Source organism: Lathamus discolor, chromosome 5 (assembly GCF_037157495.1).
Source record: "Lathamus discolor isolate bLatDis1 chromosome 5, bLatDis1.hap1, whole genome shotgun sequence".
NCBI classification, from domain to species: Eukaryota; Metazoa; Chordata; class Aves; order Psittaciformes; family Psittacidae; genus Lathamus; species Lathamus discolor.
In genome coordinates this window covers 95,903,318-95,922,541 of record NC_088888.1, presented here as the reverse complement: position 1 = coordinate 95,922,541, position 19,224 = coordinate 95,903,318, and the positions used below count along the sequence as shown (strand labels likewise).

Below are 19,224 nucleotides of genomic sequence, written 5' to 3'. Positions count from 1 at the left end.
CTATGGGAGCTGAATGTGTCTTCTAGAAAAGCTTAACACAAAGGAGAACCGTTGCTTTATTTAACTTCTGTAAACTTAGTTTTGCATCTAGACTTATACTTAGGAGTGAAGAAGTTGTAAACGTGTGTTTGATAAGCAGGAGCTTATCACTGAAGTGGCAGATGAGCTCTTGAGAGGCAGTGGTCCTGCCTTGCCCAGTCAGATATCCTGTCTCCGGCTGGTGTGGCCAGTGGTGACTGCTTCAAGTCTCCTTTCTTTGCTTAGATCTCCCAGCAGTTTTCCTGACAGCTGTCCAGGCTGTGTGTCTGTCCTCCTCTCCCACACCTGAGGTGGACTTGTGGTTCTGTGCAGACCTCAGCAGTGGGTAACAGCAGGAAGCTGGGATGGATAGGATTCAGCGGTGGATGCTTCAGGAAGTGTAATAGAAACAGAACAAACACTGTATGTTCTTCTAACATCAAGGCAGGTCAGGGAGCTCCTCAAACAGAGGACATCTTGGGCTCTGAGGTTTTTCTATGCCTTCTAAGGACATATCTGCTATGGATTTGCATAATCTTTATCTGATAGCTTTTGTGTTCTTGGCCTCTGTAGCACCATGGCTGGACTATGAGCTCTTCAGTTTTATGAAATACTGCATGGGGGGAATAATAGAATAGTTAGGGTTGGAAAGGACCTTAAGATCATCTTCTTCTGTTGCCAGAAATGGTCAGTATGGAAGGATTATCCATTTTCTTCATGCCTTTAATGACTTACAGACTTACGTAATTTTTCTGCTTTGTAATTTATTTTTTTTTAGTGGAAAAACTTTAGTCTCTATAATAGTTCTTAGTATGGGGTATAAAATTATAACTTTATTGGTCTTTCTTACCTTTCAAAGAATCACAGAATGGTTGAGGTTGGAAGGGACCACCAGAGATTACGGGAGTTCTACCTCCCTGCTCAAGCAGGGTTACCTAGAGCACATTGCTCAGGATTGTATCCAGACAGGTCTCTGTCAGTATACTTTGTATTGGATTTTGATTCTAATTTATTTATTTGAGATGTGTGACCAGGACTGTAAGGCATTATTTGTGATACAAAGGTAGCATGGATTTGTAGTGACGAATGCTTTTCATTTTGTTTTCTTTCTGAGTAGTTTTTTGGTCCTTTTGTTTGTTTGTTTGTTTAATAGTCCTTCCAAGATACCTCTTCTTTCTCTTTTTAATATTTTATTTTTGAGTGGTACTACCTATGCTGAAATACTTTGCTGCATAGATACGGTGAGGCTGTATTTTCCTCACGTTATTTCACACACTGAAATTCATCAAACATTTTGTTCTGTTGTTCAGTAAACTAAATATGTAAAAGCATTTTGTGAGGGAGCTTGAAAAAATCCAGGTCTCCTCCATTAACGGTTACATTTATCCACACGCTTCATTCTCTCAGAATGCTAGTATCTATGAGGCTCTACTTCCTTAGTATCTTATTTAGCCACAGGTCCAATATTTCACACTTCGTTATTGTTGTTACCTGTTTGTCAGGTAATTGAGCATATTTGTTGATTAGGCCCCATGGTGATACCTGGAGTGGAAATTGGACCTGTACTTACCACCCTTCAGGCCTAACCTGCAGCAAGACTAATGGTGTTGTACCAGTGGCATACCACGATTAGTAGTTGACCAGTTTAAATTTTTCAGTGCTTTGTAATTTTGGGTTGATACATTCATGTCCTATTGCCTTATTACTCATTTTCTTGGCTTGTTTTAAAGCCCGTTTTCTTGAGTCTTGGAGAAAGGTCTTTAGAGTCATGCTACCAAGACAAGTTTTTGGGGATATTTTTAGTCTCCTCTGAAGTGAATGCTAAGATCAATTACACTCTTTCTTTTTGGTATCGGCCCTTAGCATCCATTTCTGGAGCTGTATTTGCAACTTTTTTACAAGCCCCTTTGATTATTTAGCTGGGTGGTTTCTTTGGGTATAATAAAAGCTATTTCAACTGTGAGCTTTATGCCTTTACTGTGGTTTTATGTTCAGCTTTCACTGGGGTTCTGTTATCCTCATCGTAGACATGGCTTGGTTTACTGGAATACCATCCTTTCCTTCTGATAACTTCAGCTTTGCTATTTTGAGAGCTCTGTTTAACCACAGCTTGAATTTTGTGAACTGAAATCAGATTTCTGTTGAGCAATGTATTTAAGGAAGTTTCAAGGATTACCATTTTGTGATTTCTATTAAGAACTTTCTTGTTTGTTTCTCTAGAAGTTCAGCTTTTCAGGAAGGAAAAAAAAAAAGATTATACCGTGAAAAGCAGAGTTTGGCAAAGAATAGCACAAGTAGATAAAAAGACGTGGGTCATTTCCCAGCATTTTTCAGCTGAAGTAATCTTTGGGTGTGGTGCTCCAGCAGTCTAAACTGATCTAAATTTGGACTGCCACAATCCTGGCCTTAGCTTTCTGATCTCTTCCCCATTCCTATGAGCACATTCATGGAGCTAGGCCACCTGCAAGCTGATCATTATTTGGCTGGGGTGTTTTTTTGTAAGGGGTAGGGTGCCAGGGTTCAGGTGTTCTCTGTTTATGGGGTCTGCTCTCTGGAGTAGCTGACAGGGTGACTGTCAAGTAGCTGCCCCATGCTCTGGGGGTGGCAGTAGTTGTGCTCAGGGTGAAGGATGAAGGGAGGATGGTATCAAACTCGGTGTATTGCCGTTAGATGATCTGGAAGCAGTGTTCTTTTTAATAACACTGACAGCAGGGACTCTACTGGTTAATACAATGACTGTTACTGTAGTTTTGCCTTTGAAAAATTAATGTTGCCTCATTGAAATTTTTTCTCTCCATTGTTTATCTCTGAAGATAACCTTTTATAGCTATTAAATATTAATGCTGTTTCTCTTGGAGCTCAGACATACCTGAATGATAGCAGGAAAAAAATAACAGTACAAATACCCACCCTCACTGTTCTTGAATATATGGATGGCTGTATCTAAAGAGCTGCTTGAATCTGTTTTACAGCACAGAGGTATTAGTAGCACGCTGCCACTGAGCAGTGTGTATCCAGGATTGCCCAGCGTAGAGTTTGTATGCAAAATGTTTTACTCTACTGCTGTTTCAAATAAGATCTTTTTATCATAAGCTACTCAAAGAACGAAAGAAAGTAAGGGCTGTTCCTGGGCAGATGATATTCCTTGAATCACTCTCCCCTCATCTTTTTCTGCCTGCTATATTGCATCAATAGAATCTGAGGTAACCTGGGCTTGGGTTGCTTTTTCTCCACACTTCTGAAAGACCATGGAGTACTCGAACTGTGTGAGCTGAAGAAATACCCTGTATATGGATAGATACAAACCTATGTAATATGCATCAAAAGACTAGAAGTAACAAGTTCTGGAGTGAAAAAGCAAATGGTAGTGGTGTTGATGAATGAACTGGTGGGAGCTGAGTGATACAGAGGGCAGCATAAAATCATGTGCAGTCAGTCTTGAGCTCTGCTTCACACTTGGTGTGACAAAACACAGGAAGTCCATAAGGCCGGGAGCCTAACCAACTGCTGAAGAATTAAGGGGTTAGAAGTTTAGCTCAGTAGTTCAGCTTTAGACTGTGCAGTGAGATAATTAGTGACAAAATCCTTCTGGACTGAAGCATCTGTTGGTGACTAAGGCAAGACCTAGGTAAGGGTCAAATAACTAATTTCCCTACTGCAGTCTGCCTTTTTTCTTGCTGTTTCTCATCCTGTTTTAATATCCTTTGAAGCAAGACAACTGTTTTGGATTGATCTGGCTTTGCAGTTTGACTCCACCAAGCTGAAGGTTGGGTGTACATCTCACTATGCACCACAGGGAGGAGAATCCAAGAACAAACAGCCTAACAGCAGTATGTCCCAGCACATGATACCTGCATGGGATGCTGTGGGGTTATTTCAAAATCCCAGCAGGAATGCGTAGATGCAGTGTTTCAATAGGTGTTATTACAGGCTCAGTGATAGTCTTCTGTATGCTTTGTCTCCATGTAAACAGCAAATGCTTCATGTAGACATGGTCTTACTGAATGCAGATTATCATTGTGACTTTTGTGTTGTGGATTGGCAGTCTTTGCTGTGGAGGTACTTAAGGTTTTAAAGGACTTTTCTCTTGGATTTGTTTTTCTTTGTTCATGTGAATCAGTCAATTTTTCTACTTCCAACTGGGAAAAAGAGAAATTGTGATAAAAATGTAATTCCTGAGAGAAAGTACTTGTACTCAAAGTCAGCAAGTGAAGAATGTCAACACTAGATTAAATTCTAATCATTAAGGATTGCCCGTAACAATTGCAAGAGTTTTGTAATGGGAACATAATCAAGAGCTCGATATGACTTTGGTTTCCAATAGTGTCATGTTAGTCTGACCTCTGAGCAGCCAAAAAGTAAAATTCTGCTTTGCATTTAAGATTTGGATTTGTTCTGATTTCCTTTCTCCCCCTCCTGCCATACAGACTGACAACTTCACTGCTGCTATTCACTGTTGATAGCAGCAGTGGCTCACCTCAGTTTCACACTTCTACTCTGGAATTTCGTGTGTGTGTTTGTGCAGAAGTGACTTTCTGCTCTGTGGCTGGATGGGCTGAGTGAGGAAGCTCCACCAGCCAGCTCCTTAGTGCAGAGTTCTCCTGACTGCTTCCGCATTACACCAGGGTTTAATTATATGTTTAGTAGTCAGAAGAGATTTATTTTTGAGAGAGAAGTTTATATTTAACTTCTGTTAGAAACAGGTTGATTCCGTGCCCCCCCCCCCCCCCCAGCTTTTTTATAAACTGCAGAACTCAGAGTTTGTCTGTTTCCCAGAGGGATCAAGGGAAGTCCTTTGCTGTGTGTAATAAAAGGTTAACCAAGAGCCAGGTTTCTTTAACAAAGAGCAGAGCATCCTGCTGTCCTGTTCTACAGATTTCATATGCTGCACTCGAACTTGCTTTGGGTATGTCTTGCAGCTCTCTCAATGGTTCTCATGGTCTTTCTGACTGCTTTTGTTCCTGCAGATGTATGTGACCATGCTGTCTGTATTTATGTCTCTTGTTCCCTGCATCACTTTACAATATCCATCCCTCCCTTTCTGTGCTGCTCTTAATATACATTACTTGTACTTTTTTCCCCTCTTGGTAGTTGCATTTTTAACTTAGGTACATGGACTGGGTGTAGGAAGGAAGGGAAGAGAAGGAGGCTGTGTTGCTCAGGAAGGCATCTACGGCTGTCATCTACTCAACATGGATCTGTAATTACTGAAGTGTTGAATGTGAATGTTATCTCTTGCATTACTTGATTTCCTTTCTCACCTTCTCAGATTGTTACTGAAGTGGTAAAGTTCTGTCCCTCAGTACCTGTGATGTGTGCCTAGAATTTTGGAAGGTCATGTTTGAGTGAGTCCAAAGTCATATCCACAATGAGAAGAGATGCAGTTGGATGGGGAGAAGTTACTGGTCTCATAAGATGCTAATCAGTCTCTACCTAGAATCAGCTCTACTCAAACTTATTTTGTGACACAGCAGGATTTTATAGTGTGATACCAAAGCACAGCAGTGAGGCTGACAGTTTTTGGAGAGCCAGACAAATTATCTCTTTCCAGAGAACATTACATCCTGTGATTTGGCTCTTCTTTTCTGCAGGATGTATGAAAACATGTGATTTTCTAAACTTTTTTTGAGCATTGAGTCATATGATGCTCTGGTTTAAGATGAGACAGCTGTACTGCTCTTGTTTCACTCTGAATGTAAGGATGTTAGTTCAGTGGGCTTCCTTATTTTTTATTCTGCTCAATATTTAAGCAGGATATTGCTTCTGCACACACCAGCCCCTTAATCCTCCCCACTCTGTTATGCAGTGCTTTTTATTTATGTATTTATATATTTTTTAATATATAAAGTGCTTTGTGCTTTCACTAATAGGACAGACTGAATTATTAAATCAAGTAGATCCAACAGAATGAATTTCGTTCCTCAGTGCTCCCTAGTTAAGATGTCTTGAGGGAAGGAGAAAGTTTGCAAGGTTGGAAGTGTGTGAGGTAACAGGTGGGAGTCATTGGGGGTATTCAGCTGTATTCGGAACCACCAGAAATAGCAGTTTAATGGTCGGTACGGCTTCTGCTAAGCAGAATTTGCACCCTTAAGGAACTATTTGCACTGCCCAGAAACAGATACCTTTTCTGTAGACAAAAACCTGTGGAGTAGCATAAGGGTGCAGCTCTGTGAACAAGTTTTTCCTGAGCTGAGCTAAAGGGTGTTTTATAAGCTGTTAGCTTTTCCAGGGCATCCACCACTGGGAGCTTTTGCGTGTGTGATGAGTAGTTTACACTGTGTAACTGCAGGAAAAGTGTACTGTGGAGTAGCTGGTAAATCAGCAGCCTACCTTACCTCCTCGTGTGAAGTCTGTGTAACCGTACCCTGAGGCTTTGTCTATGTTGTGCTGGTGACTAACTGAATTCAGGCACCTTGTTTTCTCACGTGGTTTAGCAAGTTTGATGCAGTTGGGATCAAGTCAAAAACATGCCTTTTAAAACATTCAGCAATGCTGACGTGGCTGGCCATTCTCACTAACAGGTTTGTCTAGAAATGTGTTTAAACAGTGTAAACCTTCATCCTGTTATGGTTTATAAGCAGGCTGACATACATCTGGTTCTTGCTTTGAACCCCTTTCTCTCACAGGTTCTTCTGTTCACATGTACTTGATGAGCAAAACAGCAGCCACTTCTTGGTGGAAACAAGTAAACAGGATTTATCAAAACGGTTCAAAGCATGGGCTGTTTTGCATGGGATAAGGGTTTCAATTCCCTTTGTTTTCTGTCTTTGGCAATGGCTCTGTACCAGATGTACTGGAGAAAGATGTAACAACATGAGTAATGAACTGTTGTGGAACAGCTTTCCCACAGATGGATCTTCTCAACACATCTTCTTCATCAGCAGTCTCCTAAAAGCAGTGTAAACTGTTAAGAGAAGGTACCTATAAACATTTAGGTGTGACAGCATCACCTCCTGCCTGGTGAAGACTGTGTGCCCAGCTGAGATATGAATACACTCTCCTTTTCCATTAGCACTCTCTGGAATGATGCTCCACTCAAATGATCCCACCGTACTGCAGCCGGTAACCGGCTGTTACCACAAACATGAGAGCAGCTGTTTTCTGTAGGGTGAGGGGGACCTGCTTTAACTCATGTGGTTAAGGTTGTAAAGACTTCGGTCTGTTTCCTGGTCCAAGTTCTGACTGAGTCTGTGAATTACATTTGAAGTGACTATATTTGGTTACTTTAATAAAATATTTTAATGGATGAAGAAGAACATAATTTGGAGAATAAAAATATAAATAGTAACAATAAAGAATATGGAACCCTTCAACCATTCAGTCACTTGCTTCTCAGCTCAATCGGAAAAAATGTTGTGAGTTAGCTGCCACAAGCTTTTGATGGGTATTTGATACCCATTGGAAATCAGCTCAAGATCAGTACCTTGGTTGTAGTCAATGACTGCTATCCAGCACATAAAATGCATGCTGGATCCATTTTTTTAGTCTTGGAGATGCCAAAGATTTAACAATCACGCTGTAAAATTCTTCCAGAGACTGTTTGCTGTGCTTGTCATCCCATCCCAGTGCCTTTTGACAGGAGATTTATTTCTGGTTTTATTCCCTTTGGGAGGGTTGGAGAAATAATTACAATCATTCCTGCAAACCCTCCGATGCTTTTGTGATTAATTTTAAATCCTGAAAGTAATATTTTTTAAATATTGTTGGATCTTGTGTTTTAAGTAGAGACATTTTTATCATGGGATAATTGCAAAGGGAGCTTTTAAAATATTGATTATAGCCACTGGGTTAAAAACTCATGCTTCTCAATGAGCTTAACCTTTCTATAAATAATGCATGCAAAAGAATGCTTATGAAATGGCTGACTTGCCACATTCACTTGTTGCTTTCTGGGCAATAGTATGGGTGTGAGATCATGGGAATTTACTGTTCTGCTTGTGAAAGCTGACCTGGTTGGAGAAGGATGCCATTGGTATTTGAATTGGTAGCTGAGCACTTGAAGAGAAACTTCTTTTTAAATATATAAGGAAGAAGTTCTTTACTGTGAGGGTGGTGAGGCACTGGAACAGGTTGCCCAAAGAAGTGGTAAATGCTCCATCCCTGGCAATGTTCAAGGCCAGGCCGGACAGAGCCTTGGGCGGTATGGTCTAGTGTGTGGTGTCCCTTCCAATGGCAGGGGGGTTGGAACAAGATGATCTTAAGGTCCTTTCTACCCTAGCTATACTATGATTCTATGTGCAGTGGCCTCCAACTTGGTGAGCTAAGCTGTTGCCCAGCACATTCTTCAGCTGTTTTCTGCTGGAGTAGTCTGCTGCAATGTGTGCTCGCCCATAAGTTATTTAAAAGACACTTTGCTGTGTTAGGTTCCAAAGTCTAGCAGCAGTGGGGTTTTAGCCTTGAAACAAGGTGAAAGAAAAGGAGGAAGTGGTTGGTGAGTTCAAAGTTGGAGGTAAAGTCACTGCTGTGGATTTCTTTTTGAGAACTCTGGGATATTGTTTTTGTCACCACTGTTCCTTCCCTGTTTCTCTTACAACCATGTATATGCGTATATTCTGGGGAGATCCCCCTCCAGGAGACAAGGTGCAGTGAAGTGAAGGCTGGTGATCACAAGTAAAAATTTGGGATATCAGGATGAAATTAAGGTGTTCCTCTCAAAAAAGAGAGGAATGCAGAAATCTAGGAGGGGCTGGAAGGGAAGCAATCATAGGAAAGTGGTTTGGGAAAACCTGAGTCAGCTTGGCATTGTTGAAGCCCATGGGAAATTACTTTTGGACCACAGTGAAGACAACGAGGAAGTAATGCCAGAAAGATTATTACACTTGAATGAAAAGCAGTCAAGTATATGCTTGCTGTGGCTCTGATCCACAGACTGCTGTACAGTTGGACTCTGTACAGTTCTGTATATTGCTTAAATGAATGACACTTCATCTTTTATTTTTCAATAAGCCATGACAATGGATTCATTTCCACAGTATGAAAAGTTTACAGAAAGAATTTGGTTTGAGTGTGTTACCAATACATTTTTTTCAACATCTGTCTGACACCTGAGTTAGTTCACAGATTCATGTCTCGCAGCAGCATGTCTTAAGTCTTTACTTATGTTGCAAATAAAATTAAAAGCAAACAAATTTAGGAAGGGTAAGAGGAAACAGGAACAAGTGCATTCTTGTTTCAGGGTTACAGGAACTAGGAGTGTCCTGTGCTTTTCATTTGTAACTGTAACAGAATCATCTTACTCATCTTCATCAACTCTGTAGGTCATGTTCTTACTACCCTTCTTATGTCTCTCTGAGACATTTCCAAAGGATGTCTGTGTGTGTGAGATGGAGCAGGACTTCTGAAGTTCTCCTTGCCTACCAAATAAAAAACCGTGATTTCTTCAGCAGACTTCTCAGTTCTGCTGCCATGAAACTGAGACATTTTGTCTGGCTGTAGTGGCAGCTGCATCTTGCTCTTTGGCATGACCTTCCCCTGGTTCTGAGCTGTTCTTTGCAAGGAGGAGCGGAAAGGGGCAGAAAAAGTAGTGTTTAGCCACTGGGATTATGCCTCTTGGGCAGACCTTTGCTTGGCAAGTCCTCCTGTCAGTCCCCGAGCAGCGCAGCAGTGATGCTGTGCCTCTCTTGCTCCACGGCCCATGTAGCACACACTTGCTCTGTATTGTGAGCCAATATTTGGTATCCATATATCAATGTTCCCTTTAATTGAGGGGTCTCCTCTTAGCTGAGTGCAGTGAAAGAATTTCAGGTTTAATTAAAAGAATTTAGAACTAAACAGTTTAATGAGGGGTTTGGAGTTGTTTTCAGAATTGATTTTTTCCTGCCTGTCCTTACCTTCCTCCCAGGTGGTTCTGGATGAGGACGAGTTCCAGACCATAATCAATGAATGGGCTTTTTTTTAAAAAAGGGATGTTTTAGGTTCTTTTTTTTTTTGTTAGGTATTTTCTGACTGTGTGGCTCTGGTGAACCAGCTCTGTAGCATGCAGCAAGCTGACAATGAAGATGCTGCCTGGCATGCAGCAACTGGGCATGTAGGGGGAAAAAACAGCACAAAGGAAGGTGGTGGAAACTTGCCTTTGCATATAACCCGAAACGCATGGTAATCGATTGCAGGTGCTCTCCACCTGTGGGTTGTAAACAGAAATCAGGAAATTGCAACTGCTCTGCCCTTCCTGTGTTGCTCAATGGCAGGGGAGCGGCTGCCTGGCAGGGAGAAGCTTGGGAGCTGCTGCTGGTGGCTTCTGCTGCACCAGGAGGCAGCTCTGTCACCTATCCATCACTTTGCTAGTAGGCCTGGTGCAGGGCTATGAGGGCTGTAAGTATAATAAAGTATAATATATCAGGAGTTATTGCAGTCTAGATTTCAAGTTGGCAATCTTGGCTCGTTGCACAAGATCCGGTAAAACTTAGTTTACTAGCGTTGCCGCTTACTTAAAAGTCCAATAAGACATGCAAGGTTACTTGGCTGAGTGGTGTGCGCTGATGACTGGGGGCTCTGAAGAAGTGGAACTCCATCTTTATTAATAAAACCCCACTTCAGTAGCTGTCACGTCTGGTTTAGAAGCACAACTTGAAATGAAGGGGAGAAAAATGGGTATTCTTTAAATAATGACTAGATGAGCACTTTAGCCTCTTCTAAAACACTGCTCATTTGGTGCAGTGGAAAGAGTGAACACCTCTGGTAGAGAAGGAAGACAGTGATGTGGGAATAAGGCCTTTAAGGCTATAGATAGCAAATGAGTCGATCAACACTAGTGAGGGTGGTTGTTGAGTGTCTCGGTGGTTGGTGCCGCCAGTGAAGGGATGCTTACAAAGCAGCAGGAGCCTTTATCAGCAGAAGTCAAACACTGCTGGCAGCTGGCATTGTGCATTTGGCAGTGGAAGCATCTGCAGCGTATTGACCTGAATTTGTAATTTGTGTGCTGCTCCCATAGGGATTCAGGCCCTTCGGCATCTGAACAAGTTTTTATGTTCTGAGTGTGGAAATCAAAGGAGTTTTGCATGGTGGTAAAGTATTGGGAAACCAGAGTACCTGGAGGTGCCTCATGTGAGGTATCTTGTTAGTTATTTCTGATGGATTGTGCTATGCAGACATCTATTTTCTGGCTGCTGTTGAACAGGAAGGTAATAAATGCAGTCCTGATGGTCAGTGAATTTGGTAGAAGTTTCCTAAGTTAAATTGCTTTCTTCCTAGGATGGGGACCAGCAGATAAGGAGAGTGATTCACTCCAGAGAAATGGGGATGTTCTCCCCCATTTAATTTCCAGGGGGCAGGCAGCTAGGGCATTTGCCTCTCAGATCGTTTCTTGTCTTGCGCTATGATTTTTACTTGTCTACACAAAATACCTTTACAAAAATACAGAATAGTTATCCTAAAATTGCAGCAAACTGGTCTTGCTGTTGAGATGAGAGGCTCTCTTTTGCTGTTATGTGTATGCATTTGTGAAAAAGAGTCTCTTGAAACTTAAACTTTCCTCATTGCTCTTCCAGACACAGTTGAGTCCATGCTTTCAGACTACGACATCCTTTCTCAGTCTAGCATCCAGCAACACTCATTGAAGAAGAGGGACCTCCAGCCTGAGACACACGTAGAGAGGCTCTTAAGTTTTTCAGCTCTGCAAAGGTAATTAAATCTTCATCAGTGAAACAACTGTGATACTTTTTCCTTCAGTTTGTGATGGATAATGTGCCGTTCTAAACCCAGAAATGGTTATCTTGTTTTCTGTCATGATTGGCCAGTTCTTCTAAGTGAGTGTTCTGCATGGTCATATAACTTCAAAGAGGATCAGAGGAAAGAGAAAAATAGGTTGTACTGTATTACTGTGTTTGCTGAAGTGGCAGTGCTTTGAGATTTCTCTTGCTTTGTTCTTAGCTTTAGTTTCATGTAGATTACTTCTGCTGGTTGGGTTGGATCCGATCCCACTTACACCTCATCTGGCAATGTCATACTCTTGACTGTCCTCTTGAAAATCTCTGCCTTCAGTTTGGGGAGTGCATGTGGTGTCTTGTCCAAGGGATTTATTGGATTTTGTCTTTCAAGGACGTTTAATTCTCTTCCTACTGAGTGTAAATTTCCCATTCAGTAAAACGCTGTGTTCTCATGTGCCTTCCCCTGTCTGCAGTCGACAACTGCCATGCAAGTTGTTGTGTATATTTTTTTTGAATCTCAGTGTTTGGTGGGAGTAATTTTTAAGTACCAAGTATACAAGGTTAATGGGATCAAACGTCTGGCTGTCTCTGTTTTGCACAGCCTCGTGCACCCGGGCTTTATGGTGAGGTTGCAATACTGCAAGTGATAATTACAGAATAATTGCAGAAAAATTTTTGACCCGAAGCTTTCATAAACCATGAGCCCATGAAGCTCCTTCCAGAGAAGGTTCTCTACTTGAGATAGTCACAGAAACTAAAGGCTATATGTCTTAAAAATCTGCAGAGTTGATACTTCTGTTTAGGGGCTTCTGACTGTGTTACTTTAGAAAATAGGAACTTCAAGATAATTTAAAATAGATGAACAAATTCCTTGGCCTGATTTTTCTTCGAATAGTTACCAGTAACTGGTTTTGCTTGACTGCAGATGGACAAGGTGCATCCTGAGCAAACTGTGAGTGTTCTGGATTTGAGTGTTTATGTTTTATGGTTTTAATTAAGCATAATTATCCCTTAAAAAATACTCACAGTTATGAGTAACCCAGTGTATGTTTTTGTAGCCTGCTTATAAGAATTAATGCTTTCCAACTTCTTTTGGGCCCTCAGTAAAATGAGGACTGCATGTATGGTATGTGTATACTTTGCTTAAAAATAAATGGAAGTAAATTCTTTTACAGGCACTTTAAATTATACTTAACTGCAACTGCTGAACACTTTTCAGAAAGATTTCAAGCATTAATTGTGGATGGTGAAGGCAAGGAAAAGGAGTATCGTGTTCAATGGCAAGACTTCTTCACAGGACATGTTGTTGGTTAGTATGGACTGAGCTGTGTGTTAGTGCTGGGAAAGAACAGCTTTGTATGAGTCTCTTGGCCAAAGTAAATGGTGTATTGCCCTCATTTTCTTCAGATATGGTTAGGATGAGCAAGTAAACTTGATTCTTGTGCCTCTTGGGTTTTCTGGGTTTGTTTTTGTGGTGGGTTTGGGGTTTCTTTAAGTTTGGTGGGGAGGAGGGTTTTATGAGCTATTGGTTCTAAGGTAATATTCTTCTGTTTAACTTGGCAGAACACAGAAGTAAAATTTACTCAAGATGCAGCTTGTGATTATATTTTTTTTTCTTTTAAAAGGATGCAGGTAGCTTTAATTCAAATTGGAATGTAGGATTTGAATGTTCCTTGTCCCAGAACACAGTGGCCAGGTAGTGGTGGTGTAGTGTTGCCCAGAGTGTTAGATTAAAAGACTTTAAGATGGTTCTTTGCAGTTCACTTTTCTGTAAAGCAAGGGTATCTTGCTCCACTTCAGTCCAGCACTGATGCTTCTGCTTAGTGGTTTTGATTTTTGTTGCCTGTGCTAGGTGGTGAAAGTCTCTTCCACTGGAATGCCAGCTGATGCCATGAAATTGCTGTCTGGTAGTGGTAATATGCCTTGGTTGGCAGAAATATTCTGTGTCCCATTCCTAATGCCCAGAGGCATCTCAATGCTTTCTGCAAAATTAGCAATTAAATCTGAGTCTTGATGACTGCGACCATTGGGAGGTTAAGACTGGGGCTGGTTCATTTCTTTTTTTTCTTTAAACTGGACAGTATAGTGTTCTTCAGAGACTGAGGAAGGTAATTTGGTGTGAAGCTTAGAAACAGTTACAAAAACCCAACCAGTATCTGTGCAGAAGTGCATGCAAATAGAGCTGAATTAATTTGGTTTTCCCTTGCTTATATTAAAGGAGAACATAATTCCAAAGTTGTGGCACATATTGGGGAAGAAGATTTTACAGTGAGAATCAGTACTGATGGAGAAGAATATAATATTGAGGTATGTTTTACTGTTGAAGGCTCTGTCCAGACAATCATCTCTTTTCCCTGTGGGTGTTTCTAGTTAGTCACACTGACACCTCTGTAGCTCAAAATAGACTTAGTGGTGATGTTTGTTTGGGGGTGGGTGGGGATGAGGGAGAGAAATATGAAACCAATTTGACTTTTGCAAGTGTTGGATTGTATTAGTGACATTCTCATGACACTGCATGGTTTAGATACATCAGGGAAAAGGTATGTTTTAAACAGGAAGGGGGTTTAGAAACAGAAATTGATAGTGTTAGTGGTGCTCATGTCCTCTGGAATAACAAACTGTGCAGCCTTCTGAGCAAAGTCAAGGTCTGGAGAGCTTTCAACTTTTGGCTTTTTTTAAGTCTTGGAATTTTTTCCTTCCTTAGAGCTTTATTGGAGAATCTTGTATTTTTCCAGGCTTTCTCATTGCTGTTTTTCACCGCTTCCATTGCTTGTGTTATTTTAAACTCTTTTTTTAAAACAACATATTCAACAAATACATAATTAGAGCCAATCCTAATGAGTTGTTTGGTGCAGCATATTCCCAGGCACAAGCTGTATTAGAATGGCTGAATAACAGTAATTATGCTGAGTGTTATATGGATAGTGTAATTGTCTCCAGAACTAAGGATATGCGGAATTATGGGTAAACCTGGGAAATCCAGTCATATTAAAGTATGAAAATATGTTTAGAGTGCCCAAACCACTGTACTTGTGTTTTATGTTAAGAGCATATATTAGCTGTTTGATTGTAATTTAAGTCATTTGTGTGTTTGTGGTGCAGAGTCATGTCAGAACATCCCTGTTCTCCATATGCTGCCAACCCCTTTGCTCCTCACTGGCTGTGTCTGTACAGCTAAAGACAGGCAATGTGTGGAAGCTTCGACTTGCCCTCACTGCCTAGCTGTTAGTGTCTCCAGGTCAGCTTCAGCCCCTAGTCAGCCCCGACTGAGGCAGTGCGTGTGTACATCAGAGATGCTGTGTGCCAGAGACGATTCCCAAAAGGCAGCACTAAGGACAAAGCCACTCTGCCATTGCCTGCCTTTGCTTTCATGGTCCTCCTGTACTGTTTGGAAAGACTGTGCACCTTTGTATAAACCCCTGGTGCCCTCACACAGTGCCACAGGGTACGAAACATATGCCCTCAGTTTTGTACTGCAGACACGTGGCTGCTGGGCTGGCACAGCCGTCACATTTCAGGACCATTTTGGTGTCAGCCAAAAGCACAGTGTGCTAAATCATAGTTGTCTGAAGTTGAAAGAGCAATGCTTAAGGGCCACAGGAGACCCAGACCCACGTGCTCTGCACACTGGATGTGGGGCAGTCTATGCTATGCTCTTTCCGTGCATCTATGATTTTATGATCTCCTATGGGAATTAGTGTCTTGTGTTGGGATTTTGTAGTTCTGTGGTTTTGGAGAAGTTTGCACTGCTGTGACTTGTGTAGCTTTGAATGTTGAAGAGATTGCCTTCTGCTGTGAAGACTATGTTCTCTGTGCACTTACATATTCTCTGTTGTCTGCAAGCTCCCGTGCTTCTGGTCAGTGTGTTTGTTAGCATGACCATCTCTTCCCTGGCTGTGCCCATCTCTATACTGTTATGGAGGGAGTGGAAGAGTCTGAGATGCTGCCTCAACTTAGAATCATAGTATCAACTAGGTTAGAAAAGGCCTTTAAGATCATCAAGTTCAACCATTATCCAATGATTCTATGATTAATAGACTTACTGCTGTGGGTGAGATTATCATAGTCCAATGCATTTGTGTGTGTGTACACATAAAGCTGTGGAGATTCGATGGTGCTTACATGTCATTTTTTTACTTACATGCACTTAGTCTTTGCATTCATTGTGTTCTGAATTAGTTGCATTTCTGTTCTTGTGCTGTCAGCCACTGTGGAGATTTATAGATAATGTGCAAGATGAAAGATTGCTTGTCTACAGATCTGAAGATATTAAAGACTTCTCAAGACTGCAGTCCCCCAAAGTGTGTGGTTATTTAAAGCTGAACGAAGAAGAACTGCTGCCAAAAGGACTGGAAGACAGGAAACAAAATGAAGGTGAGAGTCCATAGCTTGGGAGAGCAGCATCTTTGAAACAAATGCTTGAATTCTGGCTGTGTCAGCAAGTAAGATCAAAACCTGGGCAATAATCTGTGTTGCTCTATAGATAAATCTGTTAAATAACTCGCTATAGTATAGTTCTTTCTTTACAATAAGTTTGAGGACTTGTAATGAAGAAAAGAATTTAAGAATATGTATTTAAAACCCTCAAACAAACCAACAAAGACAAAGCAAAACAAAAAAATAAACCCCAAAACTAAACATTCCTGTTCTCCCTCCCAAACCGCACCTAAACTCGCATTTATGTTTTAAATAAAGGAATAAATACAGCAGTGGCAGTATTAGAATATTTATTTAATTGTATTTAAAATCTTTACATTAGCAAGCATCCATCGGGAGAAAAGAGCCATTCCAGAGACCTCCAAAAACACATGCAAGATGCTGGTAGTGGCGGATCATCGTTTTTTCAAGTATATGGGCCGTGGGGAAGAGAGTACTACTATCAACTATTTGGTAAGTCAATGTACTGTGTTACAATTTGCTGGAATAAATGCAGGAAAACATAGTGATTCAGTCACTATACCAGCATACACCTTGTACTACTTTTGTACAACATAATGTATTTGCATCCATGGCTGTGTGTGCTTTTTACCTGGGAATCATGCTTTAAAAAAGTTTTGTAATGGTGATACTGCAGTTAGTCTTCAACATTCACTTACAAGCAAATCCCTCCTCTTCATGTAGTTCTTGTGGCTATGCTATTTTCTTCTTCCAGTCAGAACTTTAAAATCTCCTGGATTTTGAAATCAAAACAATCAAAACAAACAATCTGAGCATCTTTAAGTTCCAGCATGTTTAAAACCCATATGACAGGCAAAAGTAACTTGTATAGATTTTTTTACTACTATTATTTTCCTTCCAAATTCTTCCAAGATCCCTTATGCAGAACAATAAAAATGGAAGCAGGTGTGGTAAACAATTTGGTTGTACATGGGTGTTGTGGCTTAACCCCAGTGGTCAGCTCAGCACCACCCAGGCACTGGTTCACTCCTTCCCATGGGAGAGAATCAGAAGGGTAAAGGTGAGACAATTTGAGAAGAACAGTTTAATAGACAAAGCAAAAGATGTGCATACAGCAAAGCAGAATAAGGAATTAATTCACAGCTTCCCATCATCAGGCAGGTGTTTAGCCATCCTTAGGAAAGCAGGGCTCCATCACGTGTGCTGGTTGCCAAGTAACCCAGCCAAAACCAGTACAATGGGGTTGTCTGCCTGACAAGTTTTGTGAAACAGAACGCCTGCCCACAGCCTTTCAGCAGGAGTGGAGTGTATGGGTCTGGGGACTGAAGACAAAATGAAATGAAACCACTGTTGTTTGTCAAGAGTCTCTTTCTGAGCCTGACTCTTTGAAATGCTAACCACTGTATTCCACCTTTGCTGCTTTTTGACCTTTCTGTCCCCAGAAATGTTTACACTCTCCACGTAACAATTGGTTTGTTTGCAGAGATACTATTATCTCAGCATCTGACACATGCTGAGGCTAACCTACTGTTGTGGTTCCTGGGTACATGTGTACTGTTAACAAAACGGTGATTGGAAAACTAAAGCATAAACTATTATCAAATGACTCTGAATGTCACTTCTTATTCTTAGCAAGTTTGGTGGTTTATGTGTAGTAGGAGGTGGTTTTTAAGATGATGAGAACAGCTTGAAAAGGGAGGTATTGATAGTGAGCACTGATGAGAGACTTTCTGGAACCTTGCACTTGAACCATAATGAGGAAAATAATAGGGTTTTGGCTGGGAGAGGGAAGCAAGCCTCAAGGGTCAGTTAAACTAGTTAAGCATTGTGCTAAAACAAAATAGTAAAAACAACTCCCTCCTGCCCTTCCCCCTCGGAGAAACCTGGAAAACTAGTATCTGAACAAAGTGTTTCCTAAGATGTCTTGTTCTTAATATTATTGCTTTTCCACTACACAGATGGAAGTGATAAATGGGGAACTTTGTACTGCTTTTTTGTTCTTTTTAAGGAGGAAAAATTTTCAGGGATATTTGATAATACTCTCTGGATCCAAGTACTGTTGGTTTTGGATCAGTCAGTGTGTCTGTTCTGTTCTATGAGATTCAATTTTAATTTGAAGTGAATGTTTCTAGATGAGTGTGTTGCTGTTCTTCTGAGTGTCTTGAACTTTATTACATGAAAGCTTAGAACTAAGTAACTTGTTTTTCTTTCCTACATAGATTGAACTGATAGACAGAGTAGATGACATCTACCGAAACACTTCCTGGGACAATGGAGCCTTCAATGGGTACGGCATACAGATAGAGCAGGTATTCACTGACTCATGCAAAGGGCTTCCAATTTAGACAATAAGAACATGGTTTAGATATCAGGGTCTCTGATTATTTTATCTGGATTAGAGCAAAAATAATCAAATCCTAAATTCTTAACTCCAGCCAGGAGCACTCTGAAATTGCATCTTGCTAGTGGTGGTGTTAGTGATGTGACACAGCATGCTCATTTTCAGTTCCTTGCAGCATTTGAGGTGGGAGTTTGCAGAGAGAGTATTTCCATATTTAATCTCAATTCAAAGTTGCTTTTTTTTCTTCCCTGAATATGAGCAATTCTTGTTTCTGTCAGACATACTTATATGCATGTATGTGATGTTTGTGTCTATGGCTAGTGCTTAGCTTACAAAGCCTGAGTTGACTAAAAGAGAGATGAAAAAGCACAAATCCTGCCTGAATAGCTTTAATGACTCCCTTAGGCATTATGATATCATGACAGCATGGAGACTGGTGTAGGGTGGAGATGAGGGATGTAGTGACTTCAATGTATATGATTGCTTCTGAAATCTGGGAAAGGGCATTAAAAACAACAGGAATCCATCAGCTAGAGCACTGCAGGAGCTGTGATGTGAGACATGGAGACTAATGGTACAAGATAGCTGCCCCTTTGCTGGGAACAGGTCTGCAGGAACAAGGAAGGAGAGTCAACTGCGGAGGGAGAAAGAACATAATGCGCTAATTCCATCTTACTGGGAAAGTAGCAGTTATTTAAAATACATTTTGCTTAACTAGGAATAGTTTGGAATTAATTACACTCTAGATGTAAGTCCTGGTTGCCTTTGGTTCTTTTGATAGAGTGACATGCATCTCTAAAGAAGAATGTTACAGTGAAAACT

At 40.9% G+C, this 19,224-nt stretch overlaps 1 protein-coding gene across 1 annotated transcript in view; it reads left to right on the top strand.

Moving 5' to 3' along the window:
- The window catches only part of ADAM17 (ADAM metallopeptidase domain 17), a 34,382-nt gene that overhangs the window by 816 nt on the left and 14,342 nt on the right, over positions 1 to 19,224 (top strand). The window contains exons 2-7 of the mRNA XM_065681594.1: positions 11,505 to 11,637; positions 12,839 to 12,972; positions 13,882 to 13,970; positions 15,869 to 16,037; positions 16,423 to 16,553; positions 18,281 to 18,370. Coding sequence (XP_065537666.1) covers positions 11,505 to 11,637; positions 12,839 to 12,972; positions 13,882 to 13,970; positions 15,869 to 16,037; positions 16,423 to 16,553; positions 18,281 to 18,370 — 746 coding nt within the window. The remainder of the gene's footprint in view (positions 1 to 11,504; positions 11,638 to 12,838; positions 12,973 to 13,881; positions 13,971 to 15,868; positions 16,038 to 16,422; positions 16,554 to 18,280; positions 18,371 to 19,224) is intronic.